This window comes from Beta vulgaris, chromosome 6 (assembly GCF_026745355.1).
Source record: "Beta vulgaris subsp. vulgaris cultivar EL10 chromosome 6, EL10.2, whole genome shotgun sequence".
NCBI lineage: Eukaryota > Viridiplantae > Streptophyta > Magnoliopsida > Caryophyllales > Amaranthaceae > Beta > Beta vulgaris.
Window position 1 is genome coordinate 69,649,529 of NC_079207.1, and position 23,100 is coordinate 69,672,628.

Here is a 23,100-nt window from a genome sequence, read left to right on the forward strand (position 1 = left end):
TACATTGAAGAAATTATTGTTAAAAATAATAATAATAATGTTTAGATTATTGTACTATATAAGATTTTCATATGATTATTAAAAAAAGTAACGATTTGATTATTTTATTATAGAAGATTTTTCTATAAAAAAAGTCGGATCGGATCGGAACCGTGTGTTAGGATTTATAGTCGGTTTGGACTCGGATTTCTGGAGCTGGACTCGGACTCGTATTTAAGGTCCGACTTCTTATAAGGTATGAACGTATGAGTCAGATTATGCATAATCTGCTCCAAATTCGACCCGTTGCCAACTTGGCATCACCACCTATATATACAACATACCGTAAAGGTTAAAACCCCCCAACTCCCTTGATGACGACGAGTCCACAATTTGTAGGTGGAAAAAGGAAGGACTTGCCAAATACTTACCACCCTTCCATTTCCACACGTCGCTTTTCACAGTGTTCCTTTCGCACTCAGATATAATAAGGCATAAGCCATGCTCATCAGGCAACTACTATGTCGCAGTTATATTGATGTTTAAGACATGAGAAAACGCGAGTGTAGATGTTGGACCATATAAATTATAACATATAGGTGTAAAACTGACTCGTGCCTAATTAGTCTGGTTTAAATTATTCGACTCAACTAACAAAATTATATGAGATTTGTAAAGTACATGACTTTATTTTTAGCCAAGTGAACCCAACTCCTAAGGTCCCGTTCGGTATAATGGTAAGTTTTCAGTTTTTGGTTTTATGAATATAAAAATATGATATAAAGGGGATAATAAACTTAAAATTAATCATACTTATACTAAACATGTCAATTTTGAAAACTGACAACTAAAGCTGGAAACTACTGTTTCCATATTTTTATTTTTGATTTAAAAAAAAAAAACTGAAAACTGTAAACAAAAAATGATAAAGAACGAGCCCTAAATTAATGATGCTAATAGGATTTATTTATGATAATAAGCAACTTGATGATAGGCGGTTAGGCGCATATATGACGAGGCTCGCGTAGCTCTACATGACTACATCCACTAAATTGAATTTTATTTGCCCAATTCTCGAAGAATATATTTCGAATTTTTTTTACAAAAATAAGGTTGTATTGATAATAGAAAGTCATACGACACTTACATATATTTCCTAAGAAATCTAAAATTCCAACCAAATACATAACACCTTAGATCTAGTTACATCGTAGATTAGATTAACGACACCCTTAATAAATAAAGCCTTAATCTACCAATACAATATGCGAGTTAGCATCAATTCGGCTTATTAAGATCCACTGATGTATAGTCGGTTGGATGAAAATATGTATGTTGTCCTCTAGAAACTTACAGTGATTATGAAACCATAGATCTTCATTCCTCGCTAGACGAACAATCAAAAGATTAATCTTCTAAGCGAACTGCAATTACCAAATTCTAATCTTTCCTAAGGGAAGAGAAGAAAATCATACTCCAAACTCTCACTAAAGGAGAGAACAAACCCGAAAATTGGGAAGAAAAGTCTCATAAAAAGAGAATAAGGAGGATTATTAAAAACGAAACAATTGAAAACTAAGGAATTAGAGAAGAAATTGGGGCTTACCATCATCAAAGAGATGATGATGATTGCCCCTTGCGACTGGAAAAGAAATTAGGGTTTTTTTAGGTTTTGAGAAAGGGGATTTTGAAGTGATTGTTACAGTTGAATATAATTCGAATTAAATAAACTATCACCTCTAAATTATTATTTATCGGGTAATCTTTTGTTCAACCTATTATACTCTTATTATTTAAGTAATTTCTTTTACTTAGAGGTTTAAGATTTAATTAGAAGCTACAATAGATTTCAAATAAATTAAGATGGTTTTAGATTAATTCCAATAAATTAAATTTCCCATTATTAAGATTAACTCTACAATAATTCATTAGAAATAAGACAAGCTCACTCACCTTGTCAATATTCCATTTGATGTGTATAGATCTTTTTCACAAACAAGCATGAAACGCTTCTTCATACAATCACAAGTCACTAGATCTTGCAGGACTTCCGAGTTTTAATTCTACTAGAACGTTGTAAGTCTGTAATCAATATCACATACTCCCTCCGTTTCATTTTCGTTGTTACACTTTGATATTTTACACTATTCACAAATTTTACTTTGACCATCATTTGTGATTTATACGTGGATGCAAATATAGTCATATGGGATCTTGTTAAATTCATCATAAAACGTATTTTATTAATATGTACTTTTTATAATTTTTACAAATACAAAACTAAAGATATATATCCTCAAAATTTTGCATTGACATACGTGAAAAGTGTGAGTGTGTAGATTAAATTGAAACGAGGGAGTATTATGTGTGGATTGCTATAGCCCGTGATATTTTGTTGTCACAAATCAAAGTTCATCAATGAAACAAAATATTCCTAATAGAAAAGTAAATGTAGTTATGGAAATGACCTTTTAGCCAAATTAAGTTGGGGGGAAAAAAATTCATCAAATTGCGGAAACTATTAAACCCTACTTGCTTATCAATAAACTAAAAGTTATATATAGATGAGCTAAAAAAATACTACAATTATTGTTTTCAAAATACCACCATCACTCAATCATCTTATAAATTCATTACTTTTTGCTCATTTCGGGTTGTATCTTAGTGAAATCTACATGAAATATTAGACCAGTCCAATAATGCATAAGGATGACATATGCATCAAAACGGGCTTTAATTCTTATTATTATTAGGAAAGATAATTGACCGGAAGATCAACCCCTGTTAGGCTACTAGCTTACAGGGCACACCAGTTGAGAAACTGAGTGCAAGGCTAAACAGTCCAGAATTAATGTCCAACATATTGTTGGGATGAGGATTCGAATTCTGCACCATGTCCTAAAACTGAGCTACCACCTCTCCAGTCTCACTCATCAAAATGGGCTTTATGTAATAAAATCTATTCGCGTATTTGTATGATTTATTTATTTTGTTGTCAAAATATGTATGATTGTTATTATACAAAACAAAAGACAAACATTGGTGATAATATTTGAACATCCACCAAGAATGGGTTATGGAATGCAGCTAAGAATGTTAACAGCAGAAATACATTCGGATCTTATAAGATTAGGTCATTAGGAAAGCAATAAAGATAACTATATAAATTTAGTGTGGGCCCATGAAGTAGGCTTCTCTCCACATCTCGTGCAATATATGACGCTTTATTTTTTTGTTTTAAGCTTTCATAAATAGTTGTTACTTGTCCCATTCATTAATCATTTAATCCATTCACATTTTGTATTTTAGTTTGAGAGTTGCAACTTTTTAGTGTGAGTTGGAGATTTGGAGTAGCTAGTAATTGGAAAACTAGGGGTTTGATTTTCCATGAGTTATTTGTTGAATAATATAACTACTATATTGACATTTGATGAGGTCATAAATTCGTTATGATACTGTATTATGAAATTGACTAACATTTTGATCTTGAAAGGTGATTATTTATAAGTATCTATGAAAATATATAATTTGTCGATGTCTCATACTTTCTCTGTTTCGTTTTAAATGCAGCAAATGGGTATTATGTGTGAAATATAAATATTAAACTGTTGCATTTAAAACGAAACTGAAGAAGTATTAAGTTAGTATACCTTTTTTTATCTCTGTTTTAAGATTTCTTATTGTAAAATACAATACATTCTCATTTTTACTAGTCACTTTCTTATAATAAAAGTAAAATGATAGTAAATGACCATATAATCCCTAAGAATTAATCTCTCTTTGTTTGTTTTAAGAAAACTACTTAATTTACTTTATTATGATACATTTTAATGAACGATGGATGCAATTATTGTAGGCTAATATATTACTATCATTGACCTTCCCGACTCTTTCTCGTTTATACTTACTATCTTTCTTAAAATATAATAAAAAGATAAAAATATAATAAAAACGCACTCTCACTTGATGACAACCACCACGATAATGAACCCAAAAAAAAAAATTGGTGTGTCCATCTCCATCACCTTTCACCTGTACTCCCTCCGTCCCAATTTAGTTGCTACATTTTGACGTAAACACTATTCACGTCATAACTTTGACTATCTTTTACTCCATATGAATAAGAAAAAACATAGTCATGTTGGATCTTGTTTGATTCGTCTCAATTTGTATTTTCCAAATATATAATTTTTATAATTTTTTCATATATGTAACTCAAGATATTAGTGTTTGAAATTGCATCTCGTGAACTATGAAAAAGTAAATGTAGCAACTAAATTGGAACGGAGGGACCCGAGGGAGTATGTTGTATCAGATACATTTAGAACATATATAATGTTGTCCATGTTTCCTACTTCATAGAAGACGTAGGAATGATCACGCAGTGAGCCTAAAACAAATGTTGGACTAACCATGTTGCTATATTAATAGAACTGGCAAGTCCAGGCCCGTTAAAACTTAAAAAGTGTAAGGCCAACTAATTTAAAATGGTCTCGACTCTCGTATCTGTTTTAGAATTTTATGGCTATTGGCTAAAAGTATATAGTTATATAAATATTTCATCATCTCCAAAGTTATTGTCAATTTTTTTTTAGAATCTCTTATATTTACTCATCAGTATCTATACAAATATATTAAAAGGCGTGTGTGACAATGTATACACGTCACGTGGCACTTCTGTTACTTCACTAGAATTGTCCAATGTGTACATAAGTCATGTCAATTAACAAAAATAAAATTAGCTTGCAACAAGATTTGAACCCATGACCTCTCAACCAACTTTTAATCATGTTTTAAGCATCCACATATTATATTTGTACCTATTAAATATTGAGTTTTCCTTAATATATTTTAGTGGGAATGAAATGCATATCAAGTTTGGAAACACAATACCAACCCGGGTTAATAAGATAGTACTTATATTAAGTCAATAACAATAAATTTATAAGAAGTAATAAACAAGTAAAAAAAAAAAAAAAAAGAACACATAAGGTATTACAATATGTATTAATAATAATTGTGAAAGAAATTTTAATAAATGAATAACAAGTAGTAAGCAAAACTGCAAAAACTTATAGTAATTAATTAATAACGAGGAAAAACCCAATCTAATTAGCCGCCCCGTTCTCTCTTTTCTCTCTAAAATCCTAACCTCCTCTACCCCTTCTTTAACAGTTTCGGGGTTGCCATGGATGATTTCATCCATGGTAAGCCGCTTTTCCCCTTTTATTTTCATTTTTTAGTTCCTTTTCTTGTTTTGTTGAATAAATTAATATCTCTTTATGTAATTTCTTCAAATCCTGTTATGTGATATTTAGTCTCTGTTGTGGAGATATCCTTCTCTTCTATGGGAGTTGTCAGTAGGTTTTTTTATTTTAGATATGAGAAATTGTTCTCATTGGTTGAAATTCGATACTCAACATGAAGGTATTGGAATCTCGGATGCAGTTAACATGGATCGATTAACAGTGCTCTTTGAAAACTATGCCAGCCTGATAGACTTCCTCATCAATAGTTGTTTGATTCCGCAAATACAAGGGGGTTGCGTTGTATTGTTCGATCTGGTTCATGGTAGTTTCTTCGAAGACGAATTTGATTTAACCTTATTTAATTATATCTTGTTTTTATTCAATATCTATTGTAGATACCTTTTGGCTTCAATTAATGCAATTTCTCTTTAAAAAAAATTAATGACGAGCATTAAATAAATAAAACGAAGTCGTTTTGGGGGAAAAACAAAATTCTTTCACAATCATTAATACTTCCTCTATTTGTTTGTTAATAAGTGAAAAACATAGAAAATAATAAAAAAAAATGTCAAATTTGAATTATTGACAATTCAATTTTCATCTGTATCATTCTGAACCTCTATTAGTCCATTTCATTTCCTAAAAATCACAGGTTAGCTGTATTTCGATCTCTAGCTTGGGGAACAAACAGAAAGTCAATGAAAGATCTAATTTTCTCTCTTTGCTCAACTGCTTGTCTGAAGATATCTGTTCCCAGTGCAGCAATGCTCAACTTTACAGAATAATTCTCGTGAATTCTTTTGTCTCTTTTCTTAGAATTAGCTGTCTAATGTCTTGGATATATTTGTAGCCCGTTTTAGGTTTTTTTTTTTAAAAGGTAAGGAGAATGCGGCTTGATCGAATCGGAACCTCACACGGGTCAATTCGACTCAGGTTTGCAGGCAGACTCCTTGAGAGTAAGAGATGGTAACAAAGTACCTTTAGAGAGTTTGATCCCACAACCTCAAGGTCGTGAAAAACCAAATCACTAAACCAAATACTACTTGGTTGTAGCCTGTTGTAAGTAGACTGCACGGTATATACAATTTGAGATAAAGATCATAATGTTATGCTTCTTGTCTACATATAATTATAGTATTAAAAAAAGATAGAAATTAGGTAGCATGGGTAATTGGTTGGCCATAGATCATGTTGATATATTCATCCTAACAAGTGTGGAACGGACAAAATTTGTTGATTTTTCCATGCAACTAAGGGTAATAATGAGCTCAACAAGCTCGCAAATTATTTGAGTTCCGTTGAAAATTTTATTAGCTAAACATTCTGAAACTCGATTTAATTTGGAAAATTTATGAAAAGGCCCAAAAACTTTTTAATAATATTACATAGAATTACATATTCTTGAGTTTTGACTTTTGACATGCAATTAATAATAATATAAATGGTACAATAATCTTAGAATATTAGTAAAGCTATATTGAAATGTATATCCCTTCAAATTAAAATTTACTAAACTTCAAAATAAGTTACGAGCCAAGGTGTGCAACCCTATGTTCGAGCTTCACGCCGATTGTCTCGTTATTACCCCTACATGTAGCTTTGAGCTCCCTCCGTTCTTATTTCTTCCTAATTGGAATATAACGATCACAAAACTACACATCAATCATAAATTTTCATTAATATAACAAGAAATAATATCATATGGGATCATGAGAAGTGTTTCAATGTGCATTTGAGGATGAAAAAAATGGAGGGATTGTGGGAGAAACAATAGAGGTTTCTATTTTTACCGGGCAGGTAATTGTAACTATTCAATAATTACCTCCATACATTGCTCCTCCGGTGGTACTCCTATCTTAACATATGAGAACATAAACAATAGCTGCAAGCCGGCAATTTCTACCGCTTTTCTGCCGTAACTCCAGCTATGTTACTCAGACACCGATTGAGTGTCTACTCGGATACGGTGTTCAAGTGTCCGACTCGACTATTTTGTAGAAAAAGTCAAGTTTTAGTTTAAAATGAGGTATCCAAGTAAAGTGTCGTGTCAGACACGACACGACAGGATACCCGTTTTCAGGTAAATGAAGGTGTCGGAATAACACCGAACTCCAGCACTGGATTGCTGTCGAGCTTCTCTTCAAAGAGCTTCGAATCATGCTGCAGCAGTTGCTCTCAAGTGCGTGAAACTCTTTATAAAAGTGTGTTAGCAACTAAAACAAAACTATCCCTTTTTAGTGTGAAATTTTTGTGTTGCACGAATCACAATCAATTTAGAACTAACATAATTAGATCACATTACGCATCGAAAAGTATGTGTTATAACTTATATGTAGGATTCCAACTTACACCCCCTGCAATACACAATTGCAGGCACTCTATCAATTGAGCTAAAAAAGCACAAAATTGGTACCTTTCCAAAAGTGGAATAAAGTTGACCTGCCTAAAAGATTGGCAGAATCTATATATAGCATTAACACACTCACTAACACCCCCCCCCCCCCCACCAACTGACAGCATAATAACAGTATACTCAAATAAATTCACCAACACTACAATCAACTTTCAATTAGAATGATAGTATGAGAAGAATCCAATACAAGACCAAACCTGAAATCTGAAAAGGGACTAATTGGAAACTGTTGAATTTCCAAGTTGAAGTTTCCTTCTTTCTGCCATGAACAAAGCAAAATGGTCCTAAGCAGTACCCATATGTTGCTCGGACTCTTCATTTCATCTCAAGTACCCGTGCGGATCCTCGACACTCGAACATGGGTGGGACACTTGGACGCTTTGTTTTGGGCTAAAAAATAGAAAAAATTCCAAAAAATAGCCGAGTCGGACACTTGGACACATACCCTTGTCGAACATGGGTACACGAGTCTGAACAACATAGAGTACCACAATCAGCTCAGAATTTTCAGCACCTTAAGACTTAAGTCCATAACCGCCAGTCTATGAAGCAGCACCAACACAAGCAACCCATAAAGCAATACAGATCATACTACAGATTTGAACAAAAGAGACCTACCAAGCTAAACCTGAATGGTCTCCACAAGCTCAATATTATTCCGCAACCCGAAAACTCATCAAGCAATTTTTTCCTAGTTAAACATTTAAATCAGTCTTGTCTTTTAGACCCTAATCAGCTCCTAATCCTCTAATCTTTTCTCCTTTTCATACTTACTCTGTCTTAAACTATTTACACTTGCTTTTGCCGCAAAAAATTAAGAACAATGGATAGAGAAAGAGCAAAGGATAATGTGGAATTGAGAGAGGCAAAGTAAGAGAAATGAGAGGTTGTAAATATATTGCCTAATTCTCTAAACCAGTAAAACCCAGCAAGTTGCAATCCGGAAAAGGCGAGTTGGTAGATGCAACTGTGCAAGTAGTATAATTTTGGGAAAATATAACAAACCTTAGTGACATAGACTCTTCAATTCACCTCAAGTATCCGTGTTAGATCCTTGACACTCGGACGTGGACACAGACACCTGGACACTTCATTTTGGGCTAAAATCATCGAATTATTTCATAGAATAGACAAGTCAAACACTTGGATACTTACCCGTGTCAGACATGTGTATACGAGTCCAAGTAACATAGTAAGAAACCAAGGTATCGAATTGTGTTCCCGTACCATCCTTGCACCATGAATCAGGTAACACTAGGTGTCTAGGTTGGAGTGAGAACAAATACGAGTATTTGATGTAATATTTGATCGCTAATTCAAGTATTACATTCTAGCCATTACATGATGATCTTCTAATCGAAAAACCTGTGAGGTAGTACAGGACAGAAACTTCATACAATTGCATGAGGTTAGAATGTGTAGCATTGTATATTGATTACCAGTGTTAATTTCGGATTTATACAGGAGCAATATTAGTTGTACATTTGTGACAAGTTGTGATAGGAAGTTAAAACAACATACTTATCATCTTTATACCTTGCAAGAAATGATTTTTAGACCCTAAAACCATGCGAATTTTTAAACATGAAAGCTTGTTGTCTACATTATACCTAATTACATTAAAATCCTTCACTGAACCCTTCTCTTGCATAATTCCATGATAGTGAAATTCCTTATTTTCAAATTTATCATCACGCAAAAAACACTATCATTCCTTGTGAGTTTGAACAACTTATTGAATCAAATGGAAAATAGATTAAGCATTTTCTCTGGCTTGAAGTGGGTTGCCTTTTGTGAACTTATCTAAACTTACGCTCTATTCTTGTGGAATGAATTAATGAAAATTCAGTTCAGTTTAGTATGAAGATTCAGTTTAAATCAGTTAGTTTTCTCTCGCAGTTTTCATTCACTTCCGTTCAATTTAGACAAATTAATTTTCAGTTCAGTTCAATTCAATCCAAAAGAACAGAGCCTTATTAATCTTGAGCTTCAGTAATTTGAACTTATTACTATTAGAACCTATCAGAACCGTCTTAAGAAGGTTTGAGGCCCTATGCTAATCATTGGCATTAATCACCAAAATTAATATGAAGTACTTCCTCCGTTTTATATTACTCGTTATACTTTTCAATTTGCGGATTCTTAGCTAATTTTTGGAGAAAGAGAGGTAGAGAGTTATAAAAAAACTTATGTGAGATGAGAGAGATAGAAAGAGTTTATTGTAAAAAAAAAAAAGTGTGGAAAGTGTAACGAGTATTATAGAATCTTGCATAATCATAAAATATAAGTATTCATTATTTATAAACTTATCATTTGAAATACCAGACATCGGAGTGATATATAAAGAAAAACAACTGCTTTATAAAACATGAATCAAATTTGTGGAAAATCTAATCAATCAAATTACAGAAAATTATAGCGACGGGGATTCGCAACCAAAAAATTACCAGCAAATTAATACCTGTTGCTGGTGTTTAGAGGGTGGTGGAGATGGTGGCTCGCTCACTTATAGGACTACAGACGACGCAAATGAGTTGACGATGGTCACATGACAAAACTGTTGGGTATATGGTAGTATATGGAGCTCATGGAGGTGTATGGGCGTGGAGATGAGGTTGCGTAAAGGGAAAACGTCATATTGGGCATAAGGCGAACTTTGAATGGACATATCTTTCAATATATAAATGCTTTTGAGGTGATTCAAAGTGGAGGTGATAGCTTGTTCCGAGAGCTTTCCAACGATAGGTCATATGTCCAATTCCGGTGAGAAACGAGAAAGTTATGACTATTTTACGAAGAACTGACGAAACTGACGAAACTGACGGCAGAAGACTCAGGTGCGCCCGCACCAAGGGCTGGTGCGCCCGCACCTATCGAGGACGCGTTATTTTTCCGGTTTTGCTTAATGAGAGTATAAATAGGTGCCCTAATTACGATTAATGTATTCTTCATCTTAAACACAGATTAGAGAGAGAAAAAGCTATAGAGAGAGTTCTTGAGCGCTTTTTGTAATCTTTCTTGAATATTCATCGATTCCTAGTGCATATTCGTGGTTTTTCTCCCATTCTTGGGTTTCCACGTAAAAGTTCTTGTGTGTTCTTTCCTGCTTTATTATTTGATATTCTATTATTGTTTGTGTATTATTTCTAGATAGATAGTCAATAGAACTTACAAAAACAGATGGAGAGAAGATTTGAAGATAAAAGAGGGAAATGACTCAATGAGACAATAGTCGATATGGAGTGAAAAGTGTATATGAAAAAACTACTACCATTTTTGGGAAGAAACGCAATTTGTAGATGGTGCACACGTTTGTATGGTGAGTAAAGTGCGCACGTGTTAAATTTTATTATCTCAAAATTGACATTTAAAATTTAAAGCATTTAAACATTTATAGATTTCCTTTCGTTCTCAGATTCTTCGTGAGTTGAAATTCATGGACAAATGGTTGTGTTTTGGGTGGTGTGTGGCAGGTGGGAGGGTGGAATCGGGGGTTAGGTGGTTGTCTCGTGAGTGATGGGTAAATGGATTTCGAGTAGGCTAAGGTGGTTTATGGGTTTTCGGGTCGTATATTACTAGTGGTTTAAGGTTTTGGGGGGTTAGGTATGATAGTTTTGGGGGTAAGTATGTAGTAAAGGTGTCTTGTGGGTATGTGCAACGGTGCTTTTTGGTGGTGTAAGTGCTCAATGAGCTGGTGTTGGTTGCATTTGGTTGGTAGTGATGTGATGAAAGAAGGAGAGAAGGTAGTGGGTTGAGGCAAGGAGGAAAGGGTGGTGGGGTAGAGTTTATGTTGTTGCTTAGTGGTGGTGGACCTGCTGGGAGGGTGGCAACGTTTGGGGGTTGAGGGGTTGTCGACGGGACGACATGTGTGAGTGAAGATGGGGGGTGGTTGTGGGGTGAGAGCTTTGAAGGTGGGGATGAGAAGGGTGGATGCCCACTAGAGGAGAGAGAAAATGAAAGTTGGGGAAAAAAATAAAAGTAAATTCGTTTTACCTGTTGTAGCAGGTCATTAACCTGCTGTGACCAAATTTGGCAAAAATGATGCACAGTTGGGACCGCTCAGAAATAATTTTTAATTGGGACTGAAAATGGTGGAACTTCAATAATTGATATTATTCCTATCAATTTTTCCATTTGTTTATTAGTAGCTGTTAGTGGTTGTTAAAGAACAAAGAATGAGCTATGTTCTACCTTCAAAAACTATTGGTGTACTATTACCTTAAACACTATTTAAATTAACTTTTCTAGAGCACCAACTTAACCTCTTAAATACTTCAAAATGCTATTTTGTCAAATACTCACTCTATTTTTTTCTCACTTGTAATCTTGACAATATTCATACTTTAAAAGAATTTTCTCAATTTTTCTTAATTAATAAGAAAAAATATAGTTATGTATGTAGAGACTTGTTTGATTCGTCTCAATTAGTACTTTATTAATATTCAATCATTATAATTTTACTAATATATAATGAAAGATATTCAAGTTCAAACAGGTGCATTGGAGACGCGCACAGGAAAGTGAGAATGATAAAAGTATAAGTAGTATGAAGATTCTCTCTAAGTATAAATAGTATCAAAATTCCAATTGAGAAATATAAAAAACAGAGGGATTACTTCCAAAGTTTATGATGTTTACCTTAACATTTTAAGATCATGTTTGAAGAAGATCCCAACATCATTATACTTCATCTATTCTAAATTAATCGCGACACTTCTCTTTGTACAAAGTTTCAAAATAGTTGCAACATTACCTAACTTTTTTTTAAGTTGGTAAGATGAAGGACCCTACTGAACTAACACCTCACACAGGTATAACCTGTTGTAACTAACACGCAAGGAGACAATACATAGAGAAATAGTTAACACAATCTTACTTGAATTTGAGAAGCGAGAAAAGATGAGAATTCTGTGACGTGGAGAGATCCAATGTCCTTAAAGGTGATTTCGCCGCAGCACAGGTACAAACTTCCTCCCGACGACCACCCTCCAGGATCAACACAACACCACCCGTTTGTGTGCATTCACAAGTAGGCGAATGGAGTGATAGAACTTAGCCCGAATTTACGAGAACATTTTTGTGTTGAGAGAAAAACTAAATTATTTTGTGTATATGTCTAACAAGAGAATGAGGGTTTAAATAGAAAAGAGAAGCAAGTGAAAAACAACAATGAAATATTATGGGAGATGATTAAGGAATTAATAACAGTTGCGACAAAAACGACAAAATTTGATTTGCCGTTACAAACTGTTTGCGAGAATCTCGCAAAGGAAATTAAATCTCAGAAAAACCAGGCTCAAAAATAAAGCATATCATAAAATGGGTCACATGCCCACACCCCACGCCACACCCACCGCGAGCCCGACTCAGCCTACGCGCGCGTGTGGTTTGGCATTCTCTTAGCTCATTGCCCAACAAAGATTAAAGGAACATAATAGTATATAAATAAGGTAATAACTTTGTATTCTTTTCATGTGGGACTTGGGTATATGATGAACAAAAGCAAACAAAGAAATACTCCATGAATATGACTAACTTTAAGGCTTTAATTCCAACATAACCAGTGAGGTTTGCAGGTTAGACTTTTTGGAGGGAGGGGGGATGATAGGGGTAATCTCACCTCAAAGAACCCCTAGTGGAATTTGATCCCGTGACCTTAAAGTCATGAGACCAAATCTTTACCACTAGAAAACATTGCTTGGTCGACAACATTACCTTAACTGGTGATCAATAATATTTCAATTCTCTCTTCATCACATATAATTCTTACTACGTTTCCCTGAGTATTGCAACTAATTTCGAATAACTTATACAAGATCAAATGAAAGCAAAAATCAAAAGGCAAGTAAAACTTTTTTAAAATAGTTTTGACTAAATAATTGGATTTTTAGCTATTCAAACATCCTTTCACCAAATATTTTACTCTTTTACTACCTAAAACAGCCATAAATCAATAAAAAAAAGAAGTTAACTAAACATCATTTACCAAATACCTTGCTCAAATTCAATCAAGTGAGATCACATAAACCTAGCATCCCATGGTAGTATGATATTAAAAGGTGACTTTTTATAAGATAGTAGTACTAGTAGGATTAGTAGTGCTCATGTCAGATTTAATAATTTGCATGTGAAACTACTAATGACAAATTTATATAATGGGGGTTTGACCAATGCAAACTCAGACTTTTTACTAAACTTTCCACATTCTTACATGAAGATGGAAAAAGTTGATCAAATTCGTTCCAAACAGTTGTGGACAACTAAACCACATAGCAAACTAGGCAAGATAGGGATGTATCAAATAATTCTTTTATCACATAAAAGAATCTCTAGACTCTAAAATGTCAGCCCTTGTAGTTGTAAATGTCACGACTCATGGCTCGGTGGCATAGAAACTGAGCAAAGATCTGAACCGCTACATCCAAAACTTTCTCCTCGAGAGTTGGGAGATTCAAGCAACTAACCAATATTTTATGTTGTAGTAAGTATTGAAATTAGCAACGTTTAGATGTTATAATGTCATGTTTTGTGTAGGTAATGCCATTTTTATTGAGTCGCAAGGCTATTCTCTAGCCCTTACTTCTAAGTTTTTGTTATTTTTGAGGGGAATATACACTTATACTACTTCATCCGTCTTTAATTACTTGTAACATTGTTGTGAGTATAAATATTTAGTGGCGGAGTGATTTAGTTGGGAAGAGCAACGAAAACTCTTTTTATATGAGATTGTATATTAGTTGGTTAATGCATTTGTATCTCAATGAGAAGTTATGAGTTCGAGTCTTAATACATACATTTTAACCAAGCTTGTTTGATGGAGGTGCTGAGAAACTCACCTTGTTACTTTATAGTTACAACAAGTTTGAACCTCACTACATACTTTTGCTTGGGAGTAGGGACTCTCTTATATTCCCTACTCTCAAGTGTTGACCTATATAGCTAAGCTAGTTGACCTGCGAGAGGTGTTGGTCCAGTAAAATCCTTCTTCTTATCAAGGGTGTTAAGTGGGACTCCAAAAAAGGTATTTAGTGGGGGAGTGATTGAGTGAGTGACTCAAAGGGTTGCAACCCTGTAATTAGAAAATAGAAAAGCGGTGATGAATATATCTTTATTGAATAATAACAAATATATTGGAGTTATAGGTCTGAAGATGACAAAAATAAAGGGAAATATTGATATTTTCTGGTGGGCCATGCATGTTTAATAAATAATGAAATGTAGCCAGTAAAAAGAGACGTTCATTTGTGAAAAATGTAGCAAGTTAAATAAGACGGAGTGAGTAAGACTGTATAATTCAGTTAGTTTACTCTCACAATTCTGATTCAATTCAGTTTAGTTTGAAAGAACATAACTTAAGACATTATTTTTTGAAACCCTATTTTAGTTAAGCTCACTTCAGTTCCGTGCAGTTCAATATACAATGAGTTGTACAAAGCGCACAAAATATTTTCTCAACAAAACTTTATTTGTTTATTAAGATATAATTGCATCATCTCCACACTTTTAAATCACAAAAATACTAGGAAGACTTTAAAAAGGGTTGGAATGTAATATATGCATACTTCTAACAAATACAAGGAACAAAATACTTAAAAAAGTAAAAACCGTAACTTACTTGACTACCCTAACTAAGTTGGTAAGGAGAGAGACTCTAACCAGATTTCAACTAGTCTCACGGTTTATTGATCTAGTACTCTAGTACTTGCATGCGAGATACTTAGAAGTAGAGGTGGGTATGGGCACGATTTGGGCCCAGCCCGACACGAGCCCGCTCGAGGCCCGACCCGTTGTCCGCTACGTGGGCCGCGGGCCTGTCATGGTCAAGAAATTTTATTTCCTTCCCGCACCGACGCGAGCCCGCGGGCCGAACGCTCCTTTCCATTGTTTTTTATCCTAAAACTGTCAAAAATACAACATAAAACATGGGCCGGCCCGCAGGAAGCACGAGCCTGGGTCGGGCCGTGGACAAATTTTTAAAAATTCAAGCCCGGCCCGGCCCGCCAGACTTGGGCCCGGCCCGTCATTTACTCAAGCCCAAGCTAAGCCCATGAACAGGCCCAGCCCGGCCCATGCCCACCTCTACTTAAAAGTAGGAAAAAAAGATAAGAAGCTCAAAATCTACCCTCAAACTTACAAGGTGAACCCTCAACCAACAAAACGAAATCATCCAAATTTGGATCCATTGGACAATGGTAAGAAGAGGGGGTTTACATTACATACAAATACAGGCATACAGGATACAGCAACAGGGTGGCAAGTAGAAAGTTGGCAACATCAGCCAAAAAGCTTCCTATCACTTTTGGGGCCCCTTACCTTTGAGTTTTGGGGCATTGAGTGATTATAATTTATACAATTGGTCTTACTAAAGAAAAACAACCACCATTCCGACACTCCTCCTCTTCACTCCACATACCCACACAACAACACTACGACAGTACACTCACACAGTCACACACTCCCATTTTCTCTCTCCTCCTGCCGCTTCAGATCTCCCCAAAACCCCAGTCTCTAAGAGCATTGCCAATGGTTGAACCCCAAGAGGTTTATGAGGAGAGAGAATTTGAAAATACTAATAAAAAAAGAAGAAAGAGAAGAAAAGAGAGGAAAGAGAACCATAAACGGTTCTTCCTCATAGACTGTTTATGAAGGTTTTGCAAAAACACAAAAGCTGACAATTTGGGAGGAGAGAACATGTGGCATGATGTCATTGGGTATTGGGATGAGATATAAGGAGAGAGAAAATAATATAGATAATTGATGATCCTAAAAATAAGTCTAACCATTGGGATTAAAAAAATATGGTCTTTTATGTAAGTTGGGCATATGTGATAGGAAGGAGAGAGAAAGTAATTGAATAATTGATGACCCCCAAAAAGAGTCCAACCATTGACAATGCTCTAAAAAGTTCACAAGACACAAGAAATTAAAGTATCCCCATTTTTTCTACCTCTTTCTCTCTCTTATCTATCTCTACTTCCATTAATTCAGATTATCATTTCACTTAAAACCCACATTCTCTCTCTTCTTTTTTTTTTACAGTGGAAAAAAATGGGGATTTTGATTTTTTCTCTCTCCAAATTCTCATACTGTCAAACACCGATCCAAACCCATCTTTCCCAGAAAATTAGGGAAAAAGAGAGCAGATAATTCTTACGCAGAAAATTAGGGAAAAAGAGAGCAGATAATTCTTACCCAGAAAAAAAAAAGCATAATTTTTTTATTTTTTTTGCTTAAATTATTAATCTTTGACCCATTTTTGTAAGCTGAGAGTTGAGTTGAGCATTTTTAGTGAGAGAAAATGAGAAAGCATGGATGGCAACTTCCATACCACCCACTTCAAGTAACCATTTTCTCTCTCTTCAATTTTTCCTGCTAAATTTTTGTTGAAATTTTTCTCTCTCCTAAATGTTGGTTGAATTTTGTTGCAGGTTGTAGCTGTTGCTGTGTTTTTAGCACTTGGGTTTGCTTTCTATGTTTTCTTTGCTCCATTTGTTGGAAAAAAGCTTTACCAGTATATCATTATGGGCCTCTATACTCCCCTTGTGAGTGTTATAATTTACAACCATATGTTATAATTTCATTAAATTTCTTATCTTTTATTTGTATTTATTGCCTAAAAAAGTTGAGATCTGGGTTTTATGTATATATTTGGTTCTAAATTCTGGGTTTTTTTTTTGGGTTATTGTGATTTTAATCCTCTTTCCCGCTAATGGGTTACTTTCCTTTTCTGGGTTTTGTTTTGAATTTTGAGTTTTTTTTGGCACCACACATTATTTGTGCACCAATGTTATCACTTTTTTTTTTTGTTGTTGTTGATAAGGAGAGATGGATGTTTGTCTTTTAGCATCTTTTTTTTTGTTTTTTCGAAATATTCCTTGTGATGTCACTTGAATTATGATGTTCAATTTTCATTTGTTTAAAGATTATGTAATGTATAAATTTACTATCCTTCATTTGCAAGCTAGTTCTGTTTTTTTTTTTTTGTAAAAAGGTAACTTGTAATTGAAGATAATCTCCAACATTGATTGATGATATAAAGTATAAACCCTATAGTGTGGCTAGTGGTTAGATTGATATTCCAAATTTCATGGCCTATGTTATGTGATCTTCACTTTCTCTGCGTGGATTAATTAACTATAAGCACAAAAACCAACCAAAAATCAAGCTGAACTTAGTGTTTATGGAGGTTGGCGAAATCTTGTATGAGACCGACTTACAATAATGTATTGGGAAACCGTGGTGTTTTTCTCTATTTTGAGGGGTATCTTCACTTGTTACGATTTTTAGGAATAGATTTTAGTATCTTGCAAATATTTGTTACTATATGAACAAAACTAGATCTTGTGAAATCATACACTGGATACTTGTTATTAATGGAATAATGGTTTAGAACTTTAGATGTGCTCCCTTGGACAACTCTAATCATGGACTTTAGGTGCTTGCCTCTTGGGCTGCTTCATTATGGTCGATGAGCTTCTCGTTCTTTTTTTTTTTTGCGTTTTCCTTGTTCTACATTTTCGGGGTACCATTCTTTCTGACATTCTGAAAGTCCATTTGCTTTCTCAGTTCTCTTCAGTTACTAGAGACAATTTAAGTTCTAATACGGTAAAGCTTGGTTGTTATGGGATTTAAGAAAAGGCTGTTGATATGCTCATTGTTTTTATACGAACATTGTTTCTGATGCATGTGAAGCAACTAACTTTGAATTTAATGCAAATTTAAGCTAAAAAGGCAGAAGTGTTCTTGACATTCTGCTAATATTTGCCTGATTTCTATTACACCTGTCTTCAAGTAGAATACTTTTTGATGGTGTTACTTTTTCCTTTTTCAGATAGTAGGTGTTTTTGGACTGTATATATGGTGTACCGCGTCTGATCCAGCGGACCCGGGCGTTTTCAGGTCTAAAAAGTATCTTAAAACCTCAGGCAAAGGAGAACACACCGGAGCAAAGGACTCAAAGCTATGTGGGGAATCTGCTTCATCTAAGCAATTTGTGAATGCTGCAGGAAAGGGGGGGAAACCTCATGACGAAGATGACAAGAGCACAGATATTAACATGGAAAAATTCAAGGCTGACCATGAACATGGAGTTGAATCGTCACATTGTTCATCTTGTGTTGTGGGAATATTGTTCTATCCCTGTACTTTCCTCTGCAACTGCATGAGTCCATCAGAAGAATCTTCGGAGCGGCAAACAAGCGAAGAAGGAATGTTCTATTGTAGTCTATGTGAAGTTGAGGTATCTTCAGATACTTTGAGTTTATTTGTTATTGTCACCATCATTTTACTCCTTCACATGAGCAAAATTTGATGCTGACATCTAAAAGTAAGTTTATGCTGTATTGCATTTCCCTTAAAGTTACTTCTCAATAATCCTTTTGTGGTCTATGATGTAGGTTTACAAGTACAGCAAGCATTGTAGAGTTTGTGATAAATGTGTAGACAGTTTTGATCACCACTGTCGGGTATGTGAAAGAATTACTTCTTCTAGACTACTAAATTTGAGTTCTACTTTGCCTTGATTAGCTTCTTTTGACTGCATCAACTCCTGATGTGCAGTGGCTCAATAACTGTATAGGCAAAAGGAACTATCGGAAGTTTTTCACCCTCATGGTTGTGGCACTCCTATTGGTAAGTATAAGCATCCAGCATTAGCATATAGAGATTAGATAAGGAACTTTACAGCATTTAGGATGCTCAAGTATACCAAACAATCCGTGCAAGCATCAGTTTTTCTTTTTGGCATTGGATATGAAGTTTGTGATTTTAAGTTTTAGGCTGCTGTGTTCGTCTTTTAGAGGTCTACTCTGTGACTTGATAACTATAAATAACTGACCAATTTTCATTGACTAAACCATTTACATAGTGGCAGCCTTTGCCTCTAGTTTGCCATAATCAAGACCAAAGACCACCTGTGTCTACCAAACCAGAACCTTGTCAAAAATCAGCATTTTTTTCATGTCATTTTTATTTTAGACAATTATTGACAGGTGTATGCATGGCATGTTGGGCTTTGAGATTGCAGCTAATTCTTCAATGGTCAACTGGGATACTTGTCTTGATTTGCTCTTTTCTTGAGAGGAAGAGATTCCATGCAGAGATTGTTGCAAAGCTCGGAAGCAGTTTCTCCATGGCGCCGTTTATTATTGTAGTGGTTAGTGCCTAATCTCATCGACTTGAATTTTTCTATGTGCTTTTGTGTCAGGTTACACTAGATTTTTTCTAATCATTTCATTGCTCTATGGAAGTATGCTTGGAATGTTTTATTTATGCTTGCCTTTTTTTCTTGGATTATGCTGTAATTTGCAGGCCATGTGCACCATTTTGGCTATGATAGCGACCCTACCGCTGGCTCAGCTTTTCTTCTTCCACATTCTTCTCATAAAGAAAGTAAGTCTTTTTAGCCTCTTGCATATAACAGAGCTTTTCCACTTGCAACTTTATTGAGCACCTATTGTTTACCAATGTCAAGATCTTACCACCTCTAGTTGTCTTTACAACCCTAGTCATTTAATGATGCAAAGAAAACTAATTTTGTATGGAAAATCACCTTTTTATATGTTTTCTGTCAGGGGCTTAGCACATATGACTACATTGTAGCTCTGAGAGAGCAGGAGCAGCAAGAAGTTGGAGGTGGACAGAGTCCTCAAATGTCTCAAGTCAGCTCCCTCACTGGACTGAGCAGTGCCAGCTCTTTCAATACTTTCCGACGAGGTGCATGGTGTACACCTCCACGGTTGTTTCTTGAGGATCAGGTAACGTTTTCTCTGATTTATTTCCTTGTTTGGATTGGCTTTTTGTGACCATGAACTTGTAAAGATCAGACCATCATAAACTTCACTTGCTTTCATTACTCCGTGCTAAGCTTCAGTGTTTAATAACTGCCTTTGAGAAAGAAAGCCAAATTTGTAGGCTATTTTGGCTGTTTACTCACATCTAGAGAATAATAGAATATGCATACTTGGTTCCAAATTAAGTTGCAATGAAAGGGGAAAGCAAAAGTTATAATGATTGTATGTGAAGAAGAGAGAGATTTAGTTAGGGTGCATACCCTCACCTTTATAACTTTTTTTGAGTAAGTTAAGATGAGTTCCAGTAAGTTACAAAAACAAGTCCTTGTAAATTCAGATTACTTCAGTTGAAAAAATTGAGGTGAAGAATGTTTTTGTCCATAGCTCCCTTCAATAGATATGTTTTTTTCGTCCAACAACCAACCTAATGGAGCAATGAATCAATTTTTTCGGGATCACTCTTTGTACTGCTGTGTGCTGTCATGTAAGGACGGCCCTGGTAAATGGTACTAGTACCTGTTATTTTCTTGGATCAGCCTCCACAAAGAAATATGTTTCTCATTGATATATTGGAGGCTGAATGAGTTATTGGTAACATTGATGGGGTTTTAAAAATTTAGTTGAGTGAATAGAGACTTCCAATTTAATTTCATGCTAATGTGGCCGCATTGCTTGTGTTGTTTTCAGTTTGACGTAGTTCCTCCTGACACTGGATCAGTAAGTTCCTATGGTAAGAAAGCTGCTATAGAGGAACCAATCAAGAAAAAGAATCCGGCTGTAAAGATCAGCCCATGGACATTAGCACGTTTAAATGCGGAACAGGTTTCAAAGGCTGCCGCAGAGGCGAGGAAGAAGTCCAAGATTCTACAACCCGTGATTAGACGTGAGAGCCCACTTAACTTAGAAAGGGACAACAGTTTTGGCAGCGGCCGTCGTATAATATCCCGGATTGACCACAGTAGAAGGCGAAACAGTAAACGCGTCAGACTCCCATCAGATATGCCCCTCGAGCAGCTGGTGAATGTATCTACAAAAACAACTAAGGCATCCTCCAGCAGCTTGGCTCCTCTCCAGCAAGAAGCACGGAGTGCCTTCCGAACTAGCCTAGCCATGTCAAGTGGAGCTAACCATGTTAGCTCCTCCCCAGAGAGCAGCTTAGACTCACCTGATGTGCACCCATTCCGTCTTTCCTCTTCCGGGGCAGAAGATTCTAGAAGGCTTACTAACTTATCAGTGGCTGGTGGAGCTGCACTCCCCGGGATCCCCCTGTCCAGGTCAACCAGTGATGGGTATGAACCTTCTGGTGGAGAAGACAGTGACCAGGTTCCTTCAAGGCCTGAGGAAAGGACAGTGAATTGGAGCAGTTTACTTTTTAGGTCAAACCAAGATGGAGGAATGCTCAATCTTAAGGGATCATCTGCATTTGGCCAAGGAAATCTCAGAAAGTTCTGATTGGATGAAATCTAGTGAATATTGTGATGTTTTGAGATGATGAGAATCGGTTCATGAAGATGCTTGAATCATGAGGTAGATGGATCGATCACAAGTTGCCGATAAGAAGGCATTGTGCAGATTTTACTTTGAGTGATCGTGCTACTTTCGCGATGTTTCTCTTAAAAAAAAATGTCAGGTTGATGTTGTAAAGCATATTACTAAATGACCTGCATATGTAGAATTTTGCTAGGAATGTCTAGGCAGCTTTCTTTTCTTATTTTTTTCTGGTTTCTTGTTTGAAGGTGGAACTATTCAGAGATGTTTAGCATCCTTAAAACTGTCAGGATTACTTGAATTCTTTAATTACAAGATTCTTCACTGACCAGTTGCTTCAATCTGCATTGAAGTAATTTGTTTTGCTATGTAGAATTTAGGTACTCTCAAAAAAAGGTACTGTCAATTTCAGCCTCACCCAGACACAGACAGAGAAAGTTCTTAAGAGGAGTATATTCACACAAAAGAAACACAGTAATCTGCAAATGTAATCCCTTCGTTTTGAAGTCATTCAGTGTCCTTCCATCTTAAGAAAGAAAAAGAAAAAAATTCATTTATTGAAATGTTTTGGTTATATAGCCAAAAATATTCAGAAACCAATAAGAGAAGACTTCATTAGGGAAGATTTTGTTACATTTGTCTCATTACATATGTTAGAATGTAATGTTTAATTAAGAAAAACTCTTGTTATATTAGATTAAAGTATCTATTATCCAAAACCAGAGATAGAGATAGAGAGATTGATATCCTTATTAGTATTAATAGGGGATTCAGCCGATTGTTATACTGGTAGAAAAGTCTATATTTTGTTATTTTCTTGGCTTTGTTGTTAATTTTATTAATTTATAGTTTTATTTTTAATAATTCTCCCTCTTATTGTGAGGGTTGTCTCTCCATCCTGTTGTGAAGGTCGTCTCTATCAATATGATGGTTTTATCTATTCTCATTAGAAGATTCTTGGTTTTTTGAAGTTTGAAGATGAAGATGTTGAAAATCGTACTTATTAGTTAAATATTAAGAATATCATGATGAACTGATGAAGGTCAGATTTTCAATTTGGAAGAACATGAGGAATAAAAGATATTGAGTCATCGAATTTCATTTATGGTTGGAACATTATTAGAGTTCACTCATGGTACACCCGGGTGTACCATGAGTATGGTACACCCAGGGGTATTTT

At 35.1% G+C, this 23,100-nt stretch overlaps 1 protein-coding gene across 1 annotated transcript; it reads left to right on the top strand.

Moving 5' to 3' along the window:
• The first annotated feature begins 16,332 nt into the window (after positions 1–16,332).
• Positions 16,333–22,248, top strand: LOC104897840 (probable protein S-acyltransferase 22). The gene is made up of 9 exons (XM_010684792.4): positions 16,333–16,981; positions 17,070–17,183; positions 18,473–18,880; positions 19,038–19,106; positions 19,201–19,272; positions 19,667–19,795; positions 19,951–20,031; positions 20,214–20,396; positions 21,120–22,248. The coding sequence occupies exons 1-9, from the start codon at positions 16,940–16,942 to the stop codon at positions 21,882–21,884; spliced, it is 1,863 nt and encodes a 620-aa protein (XP_010683094.1). The 5' UTR covers positions 16,333–16,939; the 3' UTR covers positions 21,885–22,248.
• Positions 22,249–23,100: the final 852 nt, after the last annotated feature.

Bases quoted from the DNA above. Each gene is read 5' to 3' on its own strand.
- LOC104897840 (XM_010684792.4), top strand. From the start codon at position 16,940: ATGAGAAAGCATGGATGGCAACTTCCATACCACCCACTTCAA. The intron at 16,982-17,069 runs GTAACCATTTTC...ATTTTGTTGCAG, and splicing joins TTCCATACCACCCACTTCAA to GTTGTAGCTGTTGCTGTGTT. The intron at 19,796-19,950 runs GTTAGTGCCTAA...TGTAATTTGCAG, and splicing joins CGCCGTTTATTATTGTAGTG to GCCATGTGCACCATTTTGGC.